Source organism: Aulostomus chinensis, chromosome 14 (assembly GCF_037954235.1).
Source record: "Aulostomus chinensis isolate RoL2024-O1b breed Wild chromosome 14, RoL_Achi_v1.0, whole genome shotgun sequence".
Taxonomy (NCBI): Eukaryota; Metazoa; Chordata; class Actinopteri; order Syngnathiformes; family Aulostomidae; genus Aulostomus; species Aulostomus chinensis.
The window spans coordinates 1290273-1313791 of NC_141333.1; the positions used below are offsets into that span (position 1 = coordinate 1290273).

The following is a 23519-nucleotide window of genomic DNA, read 5'->3' on the forward strand; positions in this document are numbered from 1 at the left end:
GATAGATAGATAGATAGATGGATGGATGGATGGATGATAGAGTGAGACAAAGTGAAAACCTTTCAGCCTCCATTCAGTTTTACTTGTGAGTGGATTTGCTGAGGCGGTTTCAGTGACAGGAAACTGAGAAAATACCAACAAAAACGCACAAAACTGGACAGTCGTGTGTTGATCCTCATCAACACACGACTGTCCACCGATGGCGTCCGGTTGCTTTTAGAGGTGACTGAATCACAGTCAGCCAGACAGCGCAGCTCCAGGATGCTGAGGCGTGTCAGCGTTTGAACGCCAGTCCGAGCCGCCGGTGGCAGGGGAAGTTTGGCCATGAGCAGGTCCTCCAGCTGGTCTTGGTCTTGGATTCGGGGCTGAACCGCTCCAAATATAAGGACACCGTTCCAGTCTTAATTTCCTGCAACAGATTTCTTACAGTGGAATCATCATGCGTGTCAGTGTTGTTGCTTCCTCCCACCGTGTCGTATGACAGAGTTTCAGCCATGTAAACACGCCTGTCTGAGGGTTACTCATCGACAGCTAAAGAGAAACAACCGCGTTAATTAGACAACGTCATCCTTCAAACCAGACGGAAGGTAGACGGCGAGCGCTGGTTCCAATCAGAGAGATTGATGAGGCCTGGGCTTCATGCGCTGCAGATGCTGGAGTGGAGGGAACAAAATATAACATACAACAAAGTCAAACCACCTGTTTGTGTCAGCCTGAAACATGTTACACGCGTGTGTCAGATAGCTCAACTCTGACATGCCTCCATGAGTTCGTGATGACACTCAGACCTTTGCCGTCACCAAACTGAGAGAATTCAAGAACTCAGACTTTGATGTTCGTCTTGATGCCGTTTCGGTGGTGTCAAGCAGGCGTTGGTGTGTAAGAGATCCACAAACACATTTTGGGTCTTAAATTATACAAATGAGTAAGTACACTCCATTACCCAGGACTCCTTTCAGCCGAGGCTGCTTCCTGGAACAGCTGTGATTGGTCGACAGCGTCACGTGATACCGTCTGACAGCGTCAACGATGAACGGCGCTAACAAGGCTGTTTTCAGTGCAGAGAACAGATTCAAACTCCCAAAAGAGGTTCAGGATCATGATGGAGTTACGGTCGGAGGCTCCTGGCGGTTGGAGACGTTCAGCTGGACCCTGAAGGTCCTGAGAGGTAGATCTTCACTCTGGAGCACTTGAGAACACAACAACTCTAGAAATACTGACTATCGCAACAGAGAGTGGATCTGATACGGTGTAACTTTTATACTGTTTGGTGACACAAACTTTTATTGTTGTTATTCTTTCATCCAATGAATGCACGCTTCTTTGTGGTTTGTGATGCGAGGTCAAGGGGCCGTCAGGTTCTGTGGAAGCAGCTTGACAAGGAGGACGGTTCATCCCGTCCCGTCATCTTCATCCTATTAGAGAATCATTTAGGAGTTCTGAAGAGGGAGACAGGCTGTGAGCCAACACCCAGAAAGATGAAATAGCAACAACAAGCAGGGACGACCTCGTGTGAACCGAGCCGTGAATCACAAAATGTGAAGGCCTGTTGTTTTCTCTGATTGCGTAACACATTTTTGCAGGGAGCAGGGAAGCCTCCCAGTCCTCCCTCCTATGCTCAGTCTCCTCCCACTGTCAGGCGGGTCGAGGTCTTGGTGAAGCGGCTGCGTGTGAGGAATGTGAGGCAGGTATGTGAGGAAGCTTCTGCTCTGGTGGAGAGGCATTCCTCACATTTGAACCCTGAGCTTTGCATTTTATAGCAGCACATGTTTACACACAGTTCTGAATCTAGAAGGGATTTGACCGTAACTTCACCCGCTCCCCTTTCACTTCTCACTTTTTACTCACTTTTCACGTTTCAGTATGCAGGGACTGTCTGGGAGCGCTGGTTGTTGGTGCACGAACAGATGCTTGGAGGGTTAATATTTCAGTGCTACTATGTTGGCAAATCTGGAGATGAAAACTGAGCAAATGCAGATGTCATTTTGGCAGCAATCTGTGGCTATCTGTGCTACATTAGGGAGCTGCTAATTAGCTTAGCACAATGACTGGTAGTGGGTGGGAAGTGTTAGCATCAGCTAGCTCAGGTCCAGGCTAGTTAGCTTAGCCCAATGGCTGGTAGTGGGTGGGAAGTGTTAGCATCAGCTAGCTCAGGTCCAGGCTAGTTAGCTTAGCCCAATGGCTGGTAGTGGGTGGGAAGTGTTAGCATCAGCTAGCTCAGGTCCAGGCTAGTTAGCTTAGCCCAATGGCTGGTAGTGGTTGGGAAGTGTCAACATCAGCTAGCTCAGGTCCAGGCTAGATAGCTTAGCCCAATGGTTGGTAGTGGTTGGGAAGTGTTAGCATCAGCTAGCTCAGGTCCAGGCTAGTTAGCTTAGCCAAATGGCTGGTAGTGGGTGGGTAGTGTCAGCATCAGCTAGCTCAGGTCCAGGCTAGTTAGCTTAGCCCAATGGCTGGTAGTGGGTGGGTAGTGTCAGCATCAGCTAGCTCAGGTCCAGGCTAGTTAGCTTAGCCCAATGGCTGGTAGTGGGTGGGAAGTGTTAGCATCAGCTAGCTCAGGTCCAGGCTAGTTAGCTTAGCCCAATGGCTGGTAGTGGTTGGGAAGTGTCAGCATCAGCTAGCTCAGGTCCAGGCTAGATAGCTTAGCCCAATGGTTGGTAGTGGTTGGGAAGTGTTAGCATCAGCTAGCTCAGGTCCAGGCTAGTTAGCTTAGCCAAATGGCTGGTAGTGGGTGGGTAGTGTCAGCATCAGCTAGCTCAGGTCCAGGCTAGTTAGCTTAGCCCAATGGCTGGTAGTGGGTGGGTAGTGTCAGCATCAGCTAGCTCAGGTCCAGGCTAGTTAGCTTAGCCCAATGGCTGGTAGTGGGTGGGAAGTGTTAGCATCAGCTAGCTCAGGTCCAGGATGCTGGTGTGTCCAGCAGGAATCCTCCTCCTCCTCCTCATCATCAGTAGCAGCAGTCGCTCTTCTAGTCCTCAACAAACGTTTGGTTCTGTTGACCCAAGTTCCAGTGGAGCTTTGGAGGTGCTGCGTCAAATCACTGCTCCCAGTCAGGAAAGTAGTTCCGGCTACGTGTCTGATTCTACCACTACAACGTCTCCTCATTTTAAATTAGAAAACACTTCAACTGAATATTTGGTCCGAAGTTCCATGGATTGAAGTCCAGACTGACATCCAGACTGTCTCTGATAGTCCATTGGTCTAAATGTGGCACCTGTCTGAATGAATTGGGTCATGTTGCTGCCCCCACCCTATAGGAGCCATAACTGACCAATGTGACTTTATCAGAAAGACCCTTGCATCAGTGCGACCTGCAGGCAGAAAGGTAAAGCAGTTTTTTGTGTTAGAGAAGATTAGCGTCTGGACTCATACCCTGTTTTACCTGCTCCAACACGTTGCACACACCTGCAGGGTGTGTGTGTGTGTGTGTGTGTGTGTGTGTGTGTGTGTGTGTGTGTGTGTGTGTGTGTGTGTGTGTGTGTGTGTGTGTCGGGGGCTGTATAAAGACACACTCTAACACACATGTTGGTGTCCACTGTGCTCCACCCTGCCTTCACAAAATACCAGAGGCGTATAGTCAATTGACAGTTTGGTGGCTGTTTTACACGCCATGTAAGGATGTTGGTGTATACATGCTGACTGACACGCACGCACACACACACACACACACACACACACACACACACACACACACACACACACACACGCCCCTGCCTAGTGAAACGTCTGTTTAGGAGCATGCTGGAACAGATCAGCCTTTCATGCTGAACCAGGCGCTCTCTGTGTACCTTTGCACCGCCGTGGTGTTTACCTCGTCTCCCTGCTGCTGTGTTGCCACGTCAAATGTCTGCCTGGACGCTTGGCTCGCTCCTCTGGGAACCTCGCCGCCGGACAGCCTGGCTGTGGTCACTCCGCTCAGGGCTCTGAATGAGAAGCGACCGGCTCAGTGTTTTTCTGCTGCTCCGCGGTTGCTGGGGAAGAGAAGCAGACGTGCTGAGGTTGGAGGGGCTCACCTGGAGGTACTGGTGCAGGAGCTGCTGGAGTTACTGGAACTGGGGGTTTTCTGTGTTATGCTGCTGAAAACATGAGTGGATTTCTCTACAGGGGAAGGTAAGAGAGGCTTTTTGAGTGATCAGCTCCTGTGATGAGTCATGGCGAGTTGGTTTGTGTGGGTTCATGAATGCAATGTGACCAGAAAAGCATTTCCTTCATACAGATAGGAAAAAAAGTCTTTGCCTCACGTTGGAAAAGAGAACTTTTGTGCCGACGTTACATAAGAGCCCATGAGGGCTCCCTTCATGTGGTGTCCCTGTGTGAGAGGCAGCGATTGGCTGAGCCAGAGTAAAGTAAACACCTGGATAATCAGTGCTGGACTGCAGACATTCTTTGGAGGGTCCACATCAAACTCACTTGTGCCTTGCACATCCTCATACCTGCACCTTCCCCACCAGCCAAACAACACGCTAGCAGTTGGCTTTTTCCTGCTAAGGATCAACGTGCATTCAGCCCCAGGTCACATGACCCTGCAGCAGACACAGGTTGATATGCCTCTGATCTCCGACACACGAGACGAGAGGTCGGTGCTCCACCAGCGACAACAGAACTTGTGCCAAAGACAGTTTGTCTACTTCCTAACTTCAGCATCGAATGTCATTCAGCCGCTGCCGAGTTAAACCTGGAGCTAAAAATATCTCTTGTCATTACTGAAGAACTGGTTTACCTGCAGGAAGAAGCTGCTGCGTCCTCAGGTTCCAGAGGGCTCCTCTCAGCAGCTTCACAGTCCAGCCTGGAGCCTTGCCGACTTTCAGGAGTCTTTCAGCTGTCGATCCTCCTCCTCCATCGTACTGAACATCTTTTCAGAGTTTCGACCCATTGAATAGTCACCGCTCCATCCTTTGACACCGCCATACTTTATCATGGGAGGTTGTGGCCCAGCCAAAGGGTCGCTGGTTTGATCCCCTCTTCCCCCAGTGACCATGTCCAAGTGTCCTTGAGCAAGAGACTGAACCCCTGATTGCTCCCGATGGCCCTGAGACGGACTGGTGACCCGTCCAGGGTGAACCACGCCTCTCACTTAATGTCAGCTGGGATAGGCTCCACCCCCACCCACGACCCTGAATGGACAGGCAGTATAGAAAATAGATGGGTGGATGGATGGATGATGGGTGGATAACACAAAAGTGGTGTAATCAGTCGCTTATTCCTCTGCACAGACAGGAAATTGTAAAGTAACTTTACTTACGAAAGAAAGGAACCAGTAAAATGTAATTTATGACATTTTGGCGGTACCTGAAGCAACACTGTTACAAACAGACGCTGTTTCCTGCTGGTAAAAATCAATTTGGAGGTGAAAACATGTCGTCGTGTTTTAGAGCCAGTTTGTGTCTGACTAACCTCAATCAACACGTCTCCCTAATCTCAGATTAAACCACAGGGTCACGGTGAATTGATCAGCTACTCCTTGAGGTTTTTTTCCTGTTGGAGTTGTGGAGTGTTGCAGGCCAGGGTTATGAGCTCACAGTGGGTTTTACCTGCAGAGGGAATAACGGGGGGGGGGGGGGGGGTGTCACCGGTCCGATGACGAGCACCAACACATGAGAGCACAAATGGCAAGCAGTGCTCTGGTGGCCCGTAGCTTCAGCTGCTGCTGGTCAGCTTTGCTGGGCGTCGATTGTCACACAGGAAGTCTTGGCTGTCGTCTCACCAGCTGTCGTCACTCAGCCTCGGTTACTCAGGCCTGGAGCGACCCGCTGTGACTGGAGCACACACCCAGGTGCAAATGAACATGCGCTGAAAGCCTTTGATTCCTGGTGGCTCAGGGAGGACAAATGAAGCTTATTGAAGTCTCATCCTGACGTGAAGCTGCCTGATCTTCACTTAAGTTAATGAAAAAAAGCCTTTCCAGCATTCAGCTCTGACTTGATCTCTCTCATTGATTATTCATGAAGGGCTCAGAGGATGAGCTAATGGCCCCTGAGCCCAAAAACACCCTGATTATCGACCAGCGGAACACTTAAGTCTTTTTTTACTCTTTGAGAGGAGTAAATAACATAAACCCCCTTTACTGACACTGCGTAACAATGTGAAACTACAAGTGACCAGTGAGCAGAAACCGCTAAGATTTGCCACAAGTTCGAACCACGACTTATAAAATGTTGTTTGATTTAAGCAATTCTTCTCATCCATCCATAAGTCCATCCCTCCATCCATCCGTCTGTCCATCCGTCTGTCCATCCATCCCTCCATCCATCCATCATCCATCATCCCTCCATCTTCTCCCTCTTCTCCTGTTCAGGGTGGTGGGGGTGGAGCCTATCCCAGCAGCCTTCCCCCTGGACAGGTCACCAGTCCATGGCAGGGCCAACACATAGAGACAGACAACCATTGGCTCTCCCAGCCACGCCTACGGTCAATTTAGAGTCTGGATTAACCTGGTCCCTCTTGATGTCTTTGGACTGTGGAGGAAGCTGGAGTACCAGAGAGAACCCAGCAGGAACAGGGAGAACATGGAGACTCACCCAGAAAGACCCCGTGCTGCAGCCGGGGCTCCACCCACAACCTTCTTGCTGGGGGCCACAGTGAGGACCACTGCTCCACCAGGCTGGTGATTTAAGCAACCCTTGTCCCAGATGTAGATTTTCCCTGTCAAGCACTCACTCACAGTCCTGGTCTGTCCCAGTCTCTATGAGCTCCATGTGTGGCTGGCTCTTTCTGCATTCTTGAGTTATAAAGAAGGAATGCTGGAGGGGAAAACCATTTGTGAGCTCTTGAAAAGCAAAATATCTGTTTGAGTGCAGTGTCTCTTTAAATGATTTCCCTGTTTCCATGTTTGATCTGAAACCTGTTGCCTCAACTAACATTTTTAGAATATTTTAGAGAGTTATCCAAACGTTTGGAAGAACATTCTTGGACCAAATTAAAAGCTTCTGCTGAACACTTCACCAGAACATTGTCCATAATATTCCCAGAAGCTTTTGAGAAGCACAGGTTGCTAGCTGGGAGTCAGAGAGTGAGAGAGTTGCTTCTGCAGCATTTGGTGGAAGAATCCACGGCTTCTGTCTTTGTTTACGGTCTCTGGCTGCTGCTGCTGACTGATGACTGTGTGACTTCTACTTGCTGACTCAGTTTCCACCACCAGTGTGTGAGTGTGCCTGCTGTCTCTGACATGTCGCTGGGAAGAGCCGCTCATTCTCGGACTATTTCTGACCCTCTGGGCTTTTACCACATTACCAGGGACATGTGACGTATGCAGGACTGGAGCAGGTAGAGGCCAGGAGGACAGAAGTCCTCCAGGCTCGTGAAAGCTGGGCTGCTGGCGAGGATGCGTGGGACTGTACGTGTCTGACAGCTGTGTCTCTCTTTCAGGCACTGTGGTGCAGATAAACGGGCCCGGCCGCGGAGCATCGGACCCATGATGGGTGAGTGATGCTTGGACAGCACAAACATTCAATGCTCTCATAGCTGCGTCACCAAGGAACTGATCTAGATTGAAACAAGCTGAATTCAACTTCCTGGTGTGTCTCTGCTCCATTCACGTCATGAATACACAATCCTGTGTTGTGTGGGTCTGTTGTAACCGACTCCGTGACTGCGGTGTCTTGCAAACAGCCACCACCTCTGTAATAGGTGTGTGTGTGTGTGTGTGTGTGTGTGTGTGTGTGTGTGTGTGTGTGTGTTTTGTAAAGCCCTATTGGTGTGTATGAGCTTTAAACCTTTAGATCAGATGTGCCTGAGGGTCCAAAACTTTCCACGTGGGACCAAAGCAAACACTTTGTTGGAATGGAAGAGGAAACTAACATCTCTGCATGTTGCTGTGACAGTCAGACGTGTACCTGTGAGGTGCTTCTGTGACTTGTCAGGTCCTTTTTCATTGATGAACAAGCAGAACCAGGGGAACACAAATGTGCTACAACAGAACACTTTTTAAAAATAGATTTTGATGTTATGACTCTATTCCAAGTTTATTATTCTTGCTGTTTTTGGCCGGTGGACCAACTCAGACCTGATGATCAGAAGCAACTTGCTAACTGAGTGGATAGTTTTCATATCAGAGTCACAAGCAGGTGTGAACACCTCCCATCCACTCACGTTCCTGCGCAGGTCTGTGTTTCTACTCTTCACTAGCAGTATCGTATGAAGCGGTCGTTGTAGCAGGTGGCTGCGGTTGGATTCAAGTCCAGACCTGCTGAGTTCACACTGGGAGTTTGACTGTGTCTCCACTTGTGATTCGCCCGCACTTCGCCGCTCTGCTTGCTCCTAAATATCGACATGATTTACCTTTAGCAGTTTTGAACCTACATATTCACCTGGACAGGTGGGAACATTCAAGCGTTTCTCTCTCTTCCCCTGTCATCAGCTGACCAGGACGTCCGTCACGGGGGTCTGGGACACATGAAAGAACATAGCCACATGGGACCCAGACCACCTATGAATGAGGTCACAGTGATTGGCACTTGGTTGCAGTCAGATTTTCTCCTGGTTCTCCTTTTGCATCAGCGACAGACTAAATTTAGAGAGTGTTGAAAGAAAGAAAGCAGAGAGTTGATTTAGCTGAACGTTATCTGTCCCCACCCCCACCCCCACCCCCCATCATGGGGCTGGTGGAAGTGTAAACGATCTCCATCCTCCAAGCAGTCGTTTTTATGTTGAACATAAACAAGAGAAATATTACTAGTTAAGCTTCAGAGGTGTATTTGTGTGGATGGAGCTAAGCTGCCTTTCCCTCTGGCTCCCAGCATTTATGCTAAGCTAGGCTACATCCTCCAGCTCTAGCAGACGTGAGTTCCAAGGATGTTCCATGTTGTGAATTTGACTCCAGGCGCTGCAGGGGTTAAAATACTAGGCCTCGATCCAGAGAACCCTCCACCTTCATGTTACACTGCAACTTTTTAATAACAGCTAATGGGCCGCAGTTTTAAAGAACTGTCAGAGATCTGTGCTCTGCCAAAGCCGTCTTGATTATGTCTGGAGGGATCTGGTTGCACCGCATCCTGCCTGCTCTCTGCTGCGAGCTGATAGGCTGCCGTTAGAGGAACCAAACATGAGCCACACTACAAATCCCTCCTGTGTGGAGGTTTCTGGGAACGCCTCTGGCCCTTTGCAGAGGTTAAGTTTGGCTTTGAGCCGTCTTAAGACCTCTGGTGCTGTTTCAGTTGGAGAGGAAGACAGCGTGTCGGCGCTCCCTGTGTGTGTGTGTGTGTGTGCGCGTGTGTGTCATAAATATCCAGGTTTAATAGAGTTATAATGAGGTGAGGGTCTCAGAGATGCTGCCCGGAGACCCTGAGGTGTTCAGGTTTCAGCGCTGTGCTGCTGGACTGATGAAGGTCACCTGGATCCATGATGTTTCCTGATGCTTTCGTTTACACCTCAAATGCATCGACATCAAGCTGCCTTCACATCAGTGAGAACTGGGCTCCTCCCCCTTTGTGAGATCACCGCGAGTTCAGGACGAGTACACAGCTGGGCAGAGCCAGACATCGTCAGACAGCTAAGCTAACTTTAGCATTGAATTAGACATATTTGCAACTTACCCCACTGAGTACTGCTTTTAGAGCGCCCTCCAGTGGCCGGATCTTAGTGAATTATTGCAACCTTTCAAGGAGTTTTTTACACTCCTGCTTTCACTCCTTAGTTGATTAGCTTCTCTAACTTCAACGTTAACAACGTTTTTGTTAGCCAGCTTGACAGTAGCAAACAAAAGTGGCTGCTAGCTTCCTGTAGTCTTTCCTCCTGGTGTTCATGTGCCTCCATGTTCAGAGCTGCCAGTCACCAGGGAGCCTATCAGCTGATGAGGGAACTCCAGGCAGTCAGGGTCAGTTTAGAGATGTTAGAGGGGAATGTTAGTGAACGGAGGTCAAAGAATGCTAGTTATCAAGGAGCCTCATGTTGAACAGCCAGAGTGTGCGTGACCTGGTTAAAGATACAGTAGTGTTGAGCACTTTGACTTCTTCTCCTCTTTCCAAGAGTCGGAAACTAATAAATGACTCAGGATTGTTTCCACTGATTTGCTGGAATCGTCAACAAGATTGAGTTTGAATGTAAATCCCCCGTCAGCAGGGTCAGGAAACTCCAATGAGGGAGCAAATTCAAAAACTGTCCAGTATTCAGATGTTGAGGGCAAACTTGTTTAAAAAGATGACTTTGCCTTGCTTCACCTTCCAGTCAGCACGTTGGGACAGTGTAGTCCCACATAAACATCCTGGTCAGTAAATTACAGTGGAAAGACCAGAATAACCTCCTGCACTGGAAAATCATGGACGCTTGAACTGTGAGAAGAAACTCTCTCATGACGACTGGCGCTCTGCCAGCTCTCTGTTGCTGTTTTGACTCATTCCATCTCTTCTGTGTGCAGATTTCTCGTGTGCTGAGACAGACAAAGGCCCGCCGCTCCAGATGCACAGCCTCCGAGAGTTCGAACAGGTAAGGACTTGAGCTGCTTGATGAGCTGGCTGACAGGAGTGTGACGCTGTGTTTGCTGGTGTAGCTCAGTCAGAGGTGTCCAGGCTTGTCTGGAAGGTGATGTGGAAATGTGAGTCAGGTTCAAAGTGAACATTTAGCGCTGATTAAGACTACGACCTGCGCTGTGTTTGCGTGGTTGAAACAAGAGTCGGCGTCACTGGATGGAGGAGTTTGCCTCCCTGGTTGGACCCTCCTCTTCCCCCTGGCCCACCTCCTCCCACGCAGATCCCCACAGATGTGTCTGATGTCAGGTGACGGAGAGGACCCAGGAGACGTTGGCGTTAACTTGGAGGCAGTTAGCACCCACAACTCTGACCAAGACCATGAGAACCAGCGTGAACAAGTGTGATGTCACAGGAGTGTTGTTTCCTCCTGGACGACTGAAGGCACGTTCATAGTTCAACATGCTGCAGCCACCATGTCAGTTCATGTGCAGACACAATCACATGTTTTTATAGTTTGAATCTGCTGTTGAAAGGGACACAGTTGTGGAATCGTGTTGTCGTTCATGTTGTGTTCTAGTGTAGAGGCTTCTGGGATTGGTGCCAGGTGCATTATGGGTCGCTTAGAAGGCTGGATGTGCCTTTCGTGAGTGTGTGAGTGTGTGTGTGTGTGTGTGTGTGTGTGTGTGTGTGTGTGTGTGTGTGTGTGTGTGTGTGTGTGTGTGTGTTGGGGGGGCTGACATCTCAAACTGCAGCAGTCACACTCTCATTCTCATCTAACCTACCACAGAAGTAGCAGCAGGAAACTGAGGATAACAGGAGGCTGTTCTTCGATAACATGAATGTTTCTGCCTCCCAGGGTCATTTTCTCTTCCACGTTGTACAGGAGGAACTATTTACGCTCTCAGATTGGAACTGCTGAATGTGGAACGTTCCAACATCCAGAGTAGGAAAATAGCCTGAAGGTGGGAATCTCCCTGAGTCCCTCAACAGGCCAGCACCAGTGGTTCTGCTGCTAAATGGAACTCTGCACTTTTGTTAATGTGTCTGTGTTTCCATGACAATCACATCATGTTACCCTCCTGGCGAACCCTGCAGGCTAACTGACACAAAGCTGATGAAATATTGACCTCGGAGCGTCATTGTTCCAAATTGTTTGTCCAAAGACAAATGATTCTTTTTGCAAGTTTTTTTTTTTTAATTTAAGGCTCAAACGTTCCTAATTTACATACAGAAGCAGAACAGGAACCTCAGCTGAACGATGAGCTGATTAGGAAGCAGAGGCTCAGACTCTCAGTGTTGACCAGTGCAGGGGAGCGTTTGCGTGCCTTTTGTGTCTCGCTGCTGTAACTGTTATGGAGTCGTCCGTTCATTCAGGACAGCAGCCTCGACAGTAGGTGCTGTCGCTGTGCTGCTGCCATCTCTCCGGGCCACAGAGACAGACGCCATCATTGTAATTACACGCTTTGCTCCATCAAAAGTGAGCTAAACCCTGGTGTACAAATGTAGAGTGTCTCCGACCGCCGTTCGCTGCTGGTCGTGCTGGTTTTACTGGTCGCTGTCAGGTCCTGAACGACCAGCTTCAATAAACTTTGGAACCTCCAGAAGAATCCAGAGATCTTTTCTCCTCTGTTGTTTTCGTCTCATAACAGACGACATAAAGACCGAAATGAGTGAAAACGCATCTTGAACTGCTCCAGAAGCTTTAAATAGAAAAAGCAGAAGCAGCAGCAGCGTTGTACTGGGAGAGTGGAGACATGTTTCCTCTGAAGCTCCAGGCTGAAGACTCTTTATATTACAGCGCTCCTTTGAAGTTTTCCTGCGACTCTCCCACTGAGGGAGGAGATGAGTCATGCTGGAAGCAGACGGCAGACTGGGAGGCAACCTCAACACCAGCTTTGTACGGACACCTGAAAAATCGCCAATGTTGTGTGTTTGAATTAGTGTCAATGTCTCGCAGACCTGAACACTGCGGGGTTCTTACTGCTTTTCTATACATTTGAGTGTTTGGTGGCCAGGCCGCTGTTCATCGGCCGACTCTCCATGGTTCTCGTGAGGTGCGGGATCAGAACTTTGATCCTAAACTCAGGAGCCTCCTCGAGATTTGGTTGGCGGACGAGTGAACTTGGTTTAGTTTGTTTTCTACATGGGCAGCCCGGTGGTGCAGTGGTCCTCACTGTGGCCCCCAGCAAGAAGGTTGTGGGTGGAGCAGTGGTCCTCACTGTGGCCCCCAGCAAGAAGGTTGTGGGTGGAGCAGTGGTCCTCCCTGTGGCCCCCCAGCAAGAAGGTTGTGGGTGGAGCCCCGGCTGCAGCACGGGGTCTTTCTGGGTGAGTCTCCATGTTCTCCCTGTTCCTGCTGGGTTCTCTCTGGTACTCCAGCTTCCTCCACAGTCCAAAGACATCAAGAGGGACCAGGTTAATCCAGACTCTAAATTGACCGTAGGCGTGGCTGGGAGAGCCAATGGTTGTCTGTCTCTATGTGTTGGCCCTGCCATGGACTGGTGACCTGTCCAGGGGGAAGGCTGCTGGGATAGGCTCCACCCCCACCACCCTGAACAGGAGAAGAGGGAGAACATGGAGGGAGGGATGATGGATGGAGGGATGGATGGATGGAGGATGGATGGAGGATGGATGGATGATGGATGGATGATGGATGGATGGATGGATGATGGATGGATGGATGGATGGATGGATGATGGATGGATGGATGATGGATGGATGGATGATGGATGAATGATGGATGGATGATGGATGGATGGATGATGATGGATGATGGATGGATGATGGATGGATGGATGGATGATGGATGGATGGATGATGGATGGATGGATGATGGATGAATGATGGATGGATGATGGATGGATGGATGATGATGGATGATGGATGGATGATGGATGGATGGATGGATGATGGATGGATGGATGATGGATGAATGATGGATGGATGATGGATGGATGGATGATGATGGATGGATGGATGATGATGGATGATGGATGGATGATGGATGGATGATGGATGGATGGATGATGAATGGATGGATGATGGATGGATGGATGATGGATGGATGATGGATGGATGATGGATGGATGGATGATGGATGGATGATGGATGGATGGATGGATGGATGATGGATGGATGATGAATGGATGGATGATGGATGGATGGATGATGGATGGATGATGGATGGATGATGGATGGATGATGGATGGATGATGGATGGATGGATGATGGATGGATGTTTTCCTCACTTTATTTCTCTGAAGCACCACAGCTGTTCTGGTGTCAGATCTCCCCCCCAAGCGCTGGATGTACTTGAATGTGCACAGGTGGAGGCGGCGGCACTGCTGGTGTGTCTGAGTCGTTCTGAGTCGTCTCAGCTCCTCCTCTCGTCCTGCTTCTTCATCCTGCAGAATAATGAAGAACGTGGGTTCTCACTGATTCACTCTGGAACTTTTGTCTTGATTTCTCTCCTGTTATTGACAGTTTTTGCTCGTATGACCCTGAGATAAATATTTTGATGGAGATTAAAAAAAACAGCATTCAAGTGCTTCTCCCATTACTGAAGTAAGAAATATTAATGACAAAAATAAGATGATAATAATTGGGCCAGTCTGCATGATCACCATGAATGCTTTGTAAGTGGGATTTATTCATAATAATGATAATTCCTTTGTAATTTCCTACAAGATGGAGGTTGTATGCAGGCAAACTGTAGGACTTTATTTGAAGTAGAACCAGGCAGGCCAGGCCGAGCGCTGGCATTCATCATGGCGTTGGTCACATGATGCTCAATATCGGACCAAACAAACTTTTTCCCAAAAGCCTCCAAAGCAAAGAAGCGACTGTAAAATGAGCCGCGAGGTTCTCCCAGGCTGCAGACGCCTCCACACCCACGTTGGGTTCTAAGGTGCTGTTGGACGCGATCAGTCCACTTGTTGGTTCCAGTCATTCTGGTACATGATGCCTCGGGTGGGGCAGAACGCCAGAACTCTGAGTGACGATGACATGTTGTGACGAGTCAGCGCAACACTTGATGTGAGAAAACCATAGTTGCCTAAGTTTAACTGCTAATCTCATTGTCATGGTTGCTATGGCAACACATGCTCGCTACACGTTTTACGATGTGACGTCAGGTTTTACCTCTTTTTCGCTGGTCGTGAGGAACACGGCCACTGGAGCAGCAGGCCGGGTTGCGCCCGCTAACGGTTTCACACTGTCCAGATCCTCTGGATGCGTTTGGCTCGTTTGGTTGGAGTTTGATTGATAGACGCTTTGCTCGGTGTTGAGTCGTCGTGACACAGATGTCAGCCAGGCTCTAACTGGATTACTGAATCAAAATAAACCAAACTCCCTTCAAATTTCCACCATTTTAAGTTTCCTGTGTGTTTTCAGAAACAGATGAGTGCGAAAGAAGCGAATTGAAACTGTGTCAGGACTGCAGGTGGAATTTATCTGACTTCCATCAGCGGCTGGAGCGTTTGCAGCTCACACTCCCCAACTGTGACAAACGGAAACGACTGATTTTCAGTGTCGAGCGGAGACATAACAGTCAGGCTCTTGTCTGAAAAATTTCCACATTCTGATGGAGCAGATTAACGTTTGTTGACCTTTCTTTGCCACTGTAGTTTTATGTTAAGTTCTTCTGACAGTGGTGGCGTATCTGCTGGCCTCTCATCTTAATAGAGCAGTCTGGATTATTGAATCCAGGTTACGGCTCAGTGTGAGCGTACACTTTGTGCTCGCTCTCTCTCTCCACATTTGCGTCACTTTAAGGAATCCGTCCTCCCACCGGCTCGCTGGAAGAAACATGAACCTGCCAGAACTGCATTTGTAACTGTCAAACATCTTCTGCAGTCCTGAGGTTTTCAAAAAGGGGGAAAAAAAAAATCACCCAATCAAAACGCGCCGTTTCTCAAATGGCCTTTATTAGTCGACGGGAGAAATTGAAAGCACATGGCTGCCTATAAATGTGAATTCAAGCCGACCACAGAGACACTTAGATTGATAGAAGAAGGAGGAGGATTGCTTATAATTTTGGCCATTAAAACCTCAGGACAAATTAGGGTTGTTAATCTGTTATTTTGCCCTCGGTCTCAGCGCTCACTTGTAAAGAGCCTCATACGCTGTGAAAGGTCTGTCAGAGTTGGATTACCAGAGTCGGCCTGTTCGCCGTTTGACTGGAGAGCGGCGAGCCTGCAGCTGGCAGCACAGCCGCAGTCGTGAAAATGGCACATTTCTTCTAATTCTCTCCATCTCCAGAGTCTTTTCCTGCTGCTTGTTCGTGCGCTCTCCCAGTTTTGTGTTGCTGTGTTTGAGAAATAGGTCAGAATAGCGTAGGCGTGTCGCTGCAGGCCTCGAGCTGTTGGCTCTCATTGGTTGTTTGATGTAGCAGCAGCTCAGTGTGGCGGCGCTCCCAAGCACAGACGCGGCTTGTCGGTAGGAAGACGGGGCGAGACAGAAAATCCTTATGATGACTGTCGGTACATGCGGGAGGAGTTTTGTACTGACGGTGCGTTGGAGGAGAGCAGGAACGAGTGCACACTGCTCATCTGATCGGGAGGATGAGAACGGAGAGATAGAAACACAGACGCACGCCGTGATGGAGAGAAGAGAGGAGAGGACAAAACTTGACGAACCGAACCCACTTCAACTCGTTTATTTGACACTCGTCACACTTGTTTGTGAATGTTTTCCCAATTTATGCTTTTCCTTTGTTCCTGAAAAGAGCAAAGCCCTGCAGCTGGAAGCCCGGCCCCTCCCCCCACGCCACCAAAACAACATGAGACGGAATTAATGATTGCGAAACCATAATTAGAAAACAATCGTTTCAAAGAGAGAACAGCAAATAAAGAACAATCAGCTGTTTGAATGAACAAGCTTTCAATAAAAGAGTCTAGAATCTTTGCAGTTCTGTTAAAGAAAATATTTAGGAAAATAGAAACTTTTTCATTTAATGTTTTAATTTCTCAGAAGAAAAATCTGGTATCATTTTTTTATTTCACCATTTATCTTTTTCTGCATGTCTTCATCATTTCTTAGTGAATAAAATGGAAACAATTTAAAAACAAGCAACTGAGAAATGCTAGAATATGAAAATAAAAATGTACAACATCAATAATTTGTCAAATTAATTTCTAGACGTAAAATTGTGACCCACGAGTCGATTTGACAAAGGAAGCTGAGTGCACTTCTAGTCCATCTGTCATTTATTCACTCGTTGCTTTTATTTATTGATATATTTATCGAAATTTGCAGTTCATACAGACCAGTTTTCATGCGTTATTTTACTCTGTGTGTGTGTGTGTGTGTGTGTGTGTGTGTGGCAACAACATACCTGAAGACTGCAGTAGAAGAGGAGGACAGGGAATGGACACTGTAGATTTGTGGGACAAATATTTTTGATATTTTCAGCTTCTTCTTCACTTCAGGGAACGGAAGCTCAGTGATACTAAAGTCTGACTTGAATTTCTTCAAATCTCCCACTAATAAAAATAAAACACATCGATGTTGTCGGCCGTGACCTTGTTGACCTCCACTGCACAAAAACATTCAGTGTCGTAATGATAGACTTTTATTTATTTTTTCAGTTAAAACCATTTTTTTGTTCTCAAAGAAAGTACTACATTTTTTACAGTTCTACTGGATGGGGGTGATTGTGACTTTGAGATGTAAAGTGTGTTTTTTTACAGTGCAGTGGAGGCGCTGATGAGTGTAAACGGAGACGACGCTGACAGCTGAAGACTCAGTTTCCTCCACAGCAGCACTCAGACAGATCGATGCCGCAGCTCGACTTTCAGCACACACACAAACACACGCACGCACGCGCGCACACAGATACACACAGAATGTTCTCAATGGCCAGTTTGTTGTGAATCACCAAGACGAGACATTTAAATGGCTGTTTTCCAGCAGGGTCATGTGACCTGCAGCACGCTGAGTAACTGATTATCCGAACAGTTGTCATCACCAGGAACAAACTGATCACTAATCACACATTGGGACTGGAGAGCAGCGCAGGAATTATGATCGTAGAACGTCTGGTTCCCTCCAGATCAGAGACCTAAGGTCAGGTGTGTGGTTCCCAGCAGCTGGAGATATCAGCAGGTTCAGTTCTACATCAGATCCACCAGTAAACACCAGACTGGTGGATGTTGGAGGTTCAGTTCTACATCAGATCCACCAGTAAACACTAGACTGGTGGATGTTGGAGGTTCAGTTCTACATCAGATCCACCAGTAAACACCAGACCGGTGGATGGTGGAGGTTCAGTTCTACATCAGATCCACCAGTAACACCAGACTGGTGGATGTTGGAGGTTCAGTTCTACATCAGATCCACCAGTAAACACTAGACTGGTGGATGTTGGAGGTTCAGTTCTACATCAGATCCACCAGTAAACACCAGACCGGTGGATGGTGGAGGTTCAGTTCTACATCAGATCCACCAGTAAACACCGGACTGGTGGATGGTGGAGGTTCAGTTCTACATCAGATCCACCAGTAACACCAGACTGGTGGATGGTGGAGGTTCAGTTTCTACATCAGATCCACCAGTAAACACCAGACCGGTGGATGGTGGAGGTTCAGTTCTACATCAGATCCACCAGTAAACACCAGACTGGTGGATGGTGGAGGTTCAGTTCTACATCAGATCCACCAGTAAACACCAGACCGGTGGATTGTGGAGGTTCAGTTCTACATCAGATCCACCAGTAAACACCAGACTGGTGGATGGTGGAGGTTCAGTTCTACATCAGATCCACCAGTAAACCCCAGACCGGTGGATGGTGGAGGTTCAGTTCTACATCAGATCCACCAGTAAACACCAGACTGGTGGATGTTAGAGTGGTGGAGAGGCTTAAAAACATGGTGGTCATTAAAGGTCATCAGGGGAAACACAAGAAGCCTGAGGCTTAGTGGTGGTGACCTTAAAGTCATGTGACCCTGTTGTTGCTCCTTTATATGCTAACGTTAGCATAGCACTGCCAATCATTACATTCAGGCATCAAATTGCAGAGGGTTATGGTGGAGCGAACCAGAGAAATGATCACTTCCTGTTGGACGTATTTAAATGGTGTCGACTCCTCAGAACCTGCCCACATTAGCGCGCGAGTGTGCGGTTACAGATCCAGTAGAGATTTATTATTTATTATTGATCAACGATCAGAGAATCGGGGCTGCACGGTAGTGCAGTGGTCAGCACTGTGTCCTCACAGCAAGAAGGTTCCGGGTTCGAGTCCCGGCTCGGGCGCGGGGTCTTTCTGGGTGAGTCTCCATGTTCTCCCTGTTCCTGCTGGGTTCTCTCTGGTACTCCAGCTTCCTCCACAGTCCAAAGACATCAAGAGGGACCAGGTTAATCCAGACTCTAAATTGACCGTAGGTATGAATGTGAGTGTGAATGGTTGTTCGTCTCTCTATGTTGGCCCTGCGATGGACTGGCGACCTGTCCAGGGTGAACCCCGCCTCTCGCCCGTTGACGCTGGGATAGGCTCCACCCCCCGCGACCCTTAATGTAGGAATAAGAGGAAGATGACGATGGATGGATGGATCAGAGAATCATCGGCTCTTTCTGCCTCATTTTTTCAACCACCTTCGTGATACTGAACACTACCAATCTGTATTTACGGGCTAACCTGCACTTACACAAGTGTAAATCAACAAGTGGAAGCTGTCCTCAGCAGCACTTTGCTGGTCTGTGTGCAGACAGGCCTCACTGAACTGCACCAGCGCCACCATGTGGAGAGAGAGAGAAAAGCCTACCTGAGTAATCCACCGACTGTAGTTTGTTAATTCATCCCAGGCGTATGCAATAAATCCATGCTCCTCTCCAGCGGGTCAGAGAAGACATATTGACTTGATCACAGCGTCGGTCATGGATGATAATTGCTCAGTTAGTGTACAGTAATCTGCTCCCTACACACCCGCTTACGCCGCCACTCCATCTAGTAATGCCTGACAAGCTGGAGTTTTATTCTCTTCCTCGAAAATATCCAGGAAAAACACGTCCGTTTGTGTGCTCACGTCCCCGCGTGGCAGCAAATCATCCACAGCTTCATGATCTTCTGGCAAAGTGTGTGTTTGTGTCCCGTGCAGATGTGTGTGTGTGAATACTCGTTCATGTTTCCAGCAGTGTGTTTTGTCTCGATGGTTTACAGTACGTTCTGTTGTTCTCAGGTTATTTATGTATTGTATTTCAGCGTCTGCCCTCCTCAGAGCCCCTCGTCATGTGGAAGCAGTTACAAACAAAACCAAGCAACAGAAGAAAAAAGTATTTTATGAATAGTTCATAGTAGCAGTTGAACACAGATTTTACTCCTGTCTCTCCCCTCTGTCTCTCAACTGTCTCTCCCCTCTGTCTCTGTCCTTTGTCTCTCTACCCTTCCCATGTCGGAGGTGGAGAAAAGCGCCGCTTAAAATTCACAGGAGTGCCAGCAGGATCTTGATTTTTGAGAATGTGATGTTTGAGAGGTGTGTATGTAGTCTGTTGGCCATGTGGGGGGCCGGTGAGCTGGACTGGAGAGGTGCAGTGCTTCGTCTCACGCTTAAAATACGGGAGGCGGTGAGAGTAGATGTCCTTGATTGTGTGGTGCTGCTCAGTGCTGACCTGCCTGTAACACCTGACGCGTCGCCTCATCTTTTAGAACTGGAGAGCAGTGGAGTCCATCGAGGCCAAATGCCTCAAACTCTGTTCAGTTCTGTCTCCTACAGAGGGTGAGACGTGAAGGCCACAAACCCCTCAGGTTCAAGAGGTTTTTCACATGATGGAACAACGGGTCCGGAGCGGTCTGCCGCTCTGATGTCCGGTCTCAGCGCGGCAGACCGAGCAGTCGGGACAAGGATTGGTACCAACTGTCCCAACTGAACCAGCAGCTCACAGAAGCCGAGCCACGTTTTAGTGGACACTTCTCCTCAGTCCAGGGTGATTTTTTGTGGAAAGCTTTGGAGAAACACCTGAAGAACCACACGCTCATTAAGCACATAAAAGTGAGTGAAGTGCGTGAGGCCGCTGTGACACGGTCCTGTCCAAACCATCCGAGCATTCGCAGCGGAAATGGAATATAGAATTTACAAGGTTCTCTTTGTGTCTGCTCTGGGCGGAATGTTGAAGGTGTGTTTCCCATCAGCCGGCTGCTTGTTGGAGCTTATTACTGATGGACGGACTGATGGACTCCATTTGTTATTGTTTTATAGAGCCTCTCTGCGGGCTGGTAATGACCAGATCGGAGTGTAATCAAAGCCATGTCCTCGCTCTTCTCCCACAGATTCATCCTGCAGATTTTTCCCTCCTTCTCTCCTTCTTTTAAATCTCTCGCGTTCTTTGTTGCGATAAAATATTGTGAAAGAGCGACATGTGCAGAGCAGGCCTCTGAACCCCCCCCAACACACACACATACACACACACACACACACACACACACACACACACACACACACACACACACACACACACATACCAGAGAAAACTCACCCACTTGCCAGAGAAAAAGGGGAGGAAGAATTTATGCTAACTTGGAATGTATATGCAGCCATGTGTCATCATTTATTTCCCATGTAGTGTTCCTGGAATCAGCGCGTTCGAGTGGCTGGTGGAAGTGAGAGGTTTTCTGCTGGGCTCTGGGACATTCAGGTGCTGTTTTGGAAAGAACGTCAGACTTTATCTGTGATTGAGGAGCCTGTAAATGGAACAATTGCTAGCGAGGGAGAAAAAGAAGAACAGGAGCGCCTTGTCTTTTATTCTCTATATGCTTCTGTTTTTCCTCTATGTGTCCTCATGTTGTCCGTCAGCGACTCGTTACGTGTTCAGCCGCAACTCTGTTTCCTCCACCACCAAACGGCAGAAGCTCGTCAGGTGCCACATGGATGTAATTAGACGTGTGTTTGGTAGAAAATGTGAGGAGGCTTCAGCGGCGAATGAACGCAGCCGACTCCCATGTGTGGTTGAGGTGAGGCGACCAAAGCTGTCATGCTTCAAGATAACGAAGCTCCATTTCTGTGTCCGTCTTTAAACCACCACCAAAGACCAAAGTCTACTTCCAGATCCAAAATTACGATTCTCCACTCTCAAGCTAGCTAGCTAGTAACAACCTACATGCTAGAAATGGGGAGTTTTGATGAGGATTTGGGTGGTGAGATGGGGCAGGTCTTCTTTTGGTAAATAGTTGTAAAGATGTACAACACGTTCAGAACATTGCTGGCCCAAATAGGCGGGTCGTGCCACCACAGTCTGGTCCGGTTGTGCTGCGCCACGAAAAACGACGAGCTCAGTTTGAGCACACGAGACTTCCTCGCGCTCACAGTGCTCCTCTACCAGAAACACTTTCATATTTGTTCTTGGACATTAAGGACAAGTGGGTGCCAAAGCAGCGTCCTGTGCTGATCCAGGATCTGGACTGATTAACCCAGAAACTGGCGGATCAGCGGTTCTTTAACTCAGAACTGGCTGGTTTATGTCACAGTACCAGACGACTCACTTAGCTCGGTGGAGTTGGCGGTTTCAGAGGTCTGGACGCAGGCGGAGCTCATGGTGATCATCAGGAAACTCTCCTGGTAGAAAAGGCAAACTAAAACTGTCTGTCATCAAATATCTGGACCAGCTCACGGAGCAAAACCCGAGTCCAGACCCGGATTTAAAGGTCAGGCAAATTAATTCCCAAACTTTTTTGTTGAGATACTCAGAATCATCATTTTTGCAGCGAGCCAAATACGTTTATGAGAAACATTTCCTCATCATCTTTCGAAAACCTGATCTGGCCATCATTACATTTCCAACAAAACATATTTGCTTTTGCAAATTAGTTGCATAAACATGTCTAGGAGGCACATGGAGGACAAAGAAATCCACACTGAACAGTTTGGGAAGAACCCACAAACCGTCTGACCCTGAAAGAGTCGACATGTTCTCTAACTTCATTTCATCCTGGAGTTCTTTGTTCTTTGGAAACTAGAGTATAAAGCAGTGTTCTGGAGGTTTGGACAGGGTCCAGGGGACAGATGGATCGTGGACCGAGTCCCGGCACCAAGCAAAACTATTAAAGAGTGACTAATGCCTTGAAAAAATAAAAGCACGAAGGAAAATGGAAAATCGTCCAGGGGGTTTTCAAGCAGCGGAAAGTTGACCTTTCAGAGATAGAAGGTTCCTGCAGGGCACAGGCGATTGGCAGGTACCTAACAAACCCAGAAGGCTGAGTGCGGCCTGGCTCGGATCAGTCCGGCCCGGCCCACGCCAGCCGCTGCTGAGTAATGCTGTTAGTAAATACCAGGCCAATTACCGCTAACGAGGGCCTAATTGAAACCAGATGAACATTTATTGAATTTGTCAGAGAGGGTATAGTGGAGATAATGAAGTGCAGCCGCAGCACTGGACCGGGCCGGACCAGGCTGGGCGTAATTCACCTGGCAGCTCCACCATCTTTTCCTGTGTGGTTTTGACTTGTTTGAAACATTTTGAACGAAAATGTCAAAAGGGAAAAATCAGATTTTATTTGCGTAGTTGTGTATTTCAGTCGTACCTCAGGAGAGGGAGCAGGAAACGCATCCCCTGATCCAAACGCTCCATCTGAACCCAGGAACCCGGAACACGAGGAGCGGGGCGTCTGCTGTCCCGAGTCTCTCCGTCGTCGACTTATCTCCTCCTCAAGCTCGCCGCTCTTTGGTTTGCTTGTTGGAGGGATGATTCCAAAGTCACGCAGTCAAGGGAAGCGTCTTGTTTCAGACCCGAACGCGATGATTTAGGATTTTTAGTTTCTGTTGGTTGGTGTCGTTCTCATTCGTCTCTGATCCGAAATATTTCCTGTCAGATAAGAGGGTCATTTCACGCCACTCAGTCTCGCTGTGGCACGATTGAACGTCAGCCTTCTCGTCCTCCATTGCTCACTGTTACAAACATTCCCATTCATGGAAATTCACGTGTTTCTGTGAATTTTGAAAGGAAAAAGAACCCGTGAAAGAACCTGAAACACAATCAGTTCAAGTGGGTTCCATCTTCACCCCACATCATCAGAGCTTCTGAAGCGTGTGTGTGTGTGTGTGTGTGTGTGTGTGTGTCATGTATGCTTGAGCTTTGTGTCTTCGTTGTTGTCTTGAAGATCCACTGCACGTTGGAAACTTTATTTTATGGAATTCAATT

At 48.3% G+C, this 23519-nt stretch overlaps 1 protein-coding gene across 3 annotated transcripts in view; it reads left to right on the forward strand.

The window, feature by feature from the left end:
* The window catches only part of pde4dip (phosphodiesterase 4D interacting protein), a 78227-nt gene that overhangs the window by 1378 nt on the left and 53330 nt on the right, over positions 1-23519 (forward strand). Inside the window, exons 1-3 of one of the 3 annotated variants that reach the window (XM_086223229.1) lie at positions 3630-4104; positions 7360-7412; positions 10346-10413. In XM_086223229.1, the coding sequence (XP_086079355.1) occupies positions 4079-4104; positions 7360-7412; positions 10346-10413 (147 nt within the window). In that variant the 5' untranslated portion in view covers positions 3630-4078. Of the gene's footprint in view, positions 1-3629; positions 4105-7359; positions 7413-10345; positions 10414-23519 lie in introns of those variants that run through there. The other 2 variants (XM_086223230.1, XM_086223231.1) reach the window with 2 other exon arrangements.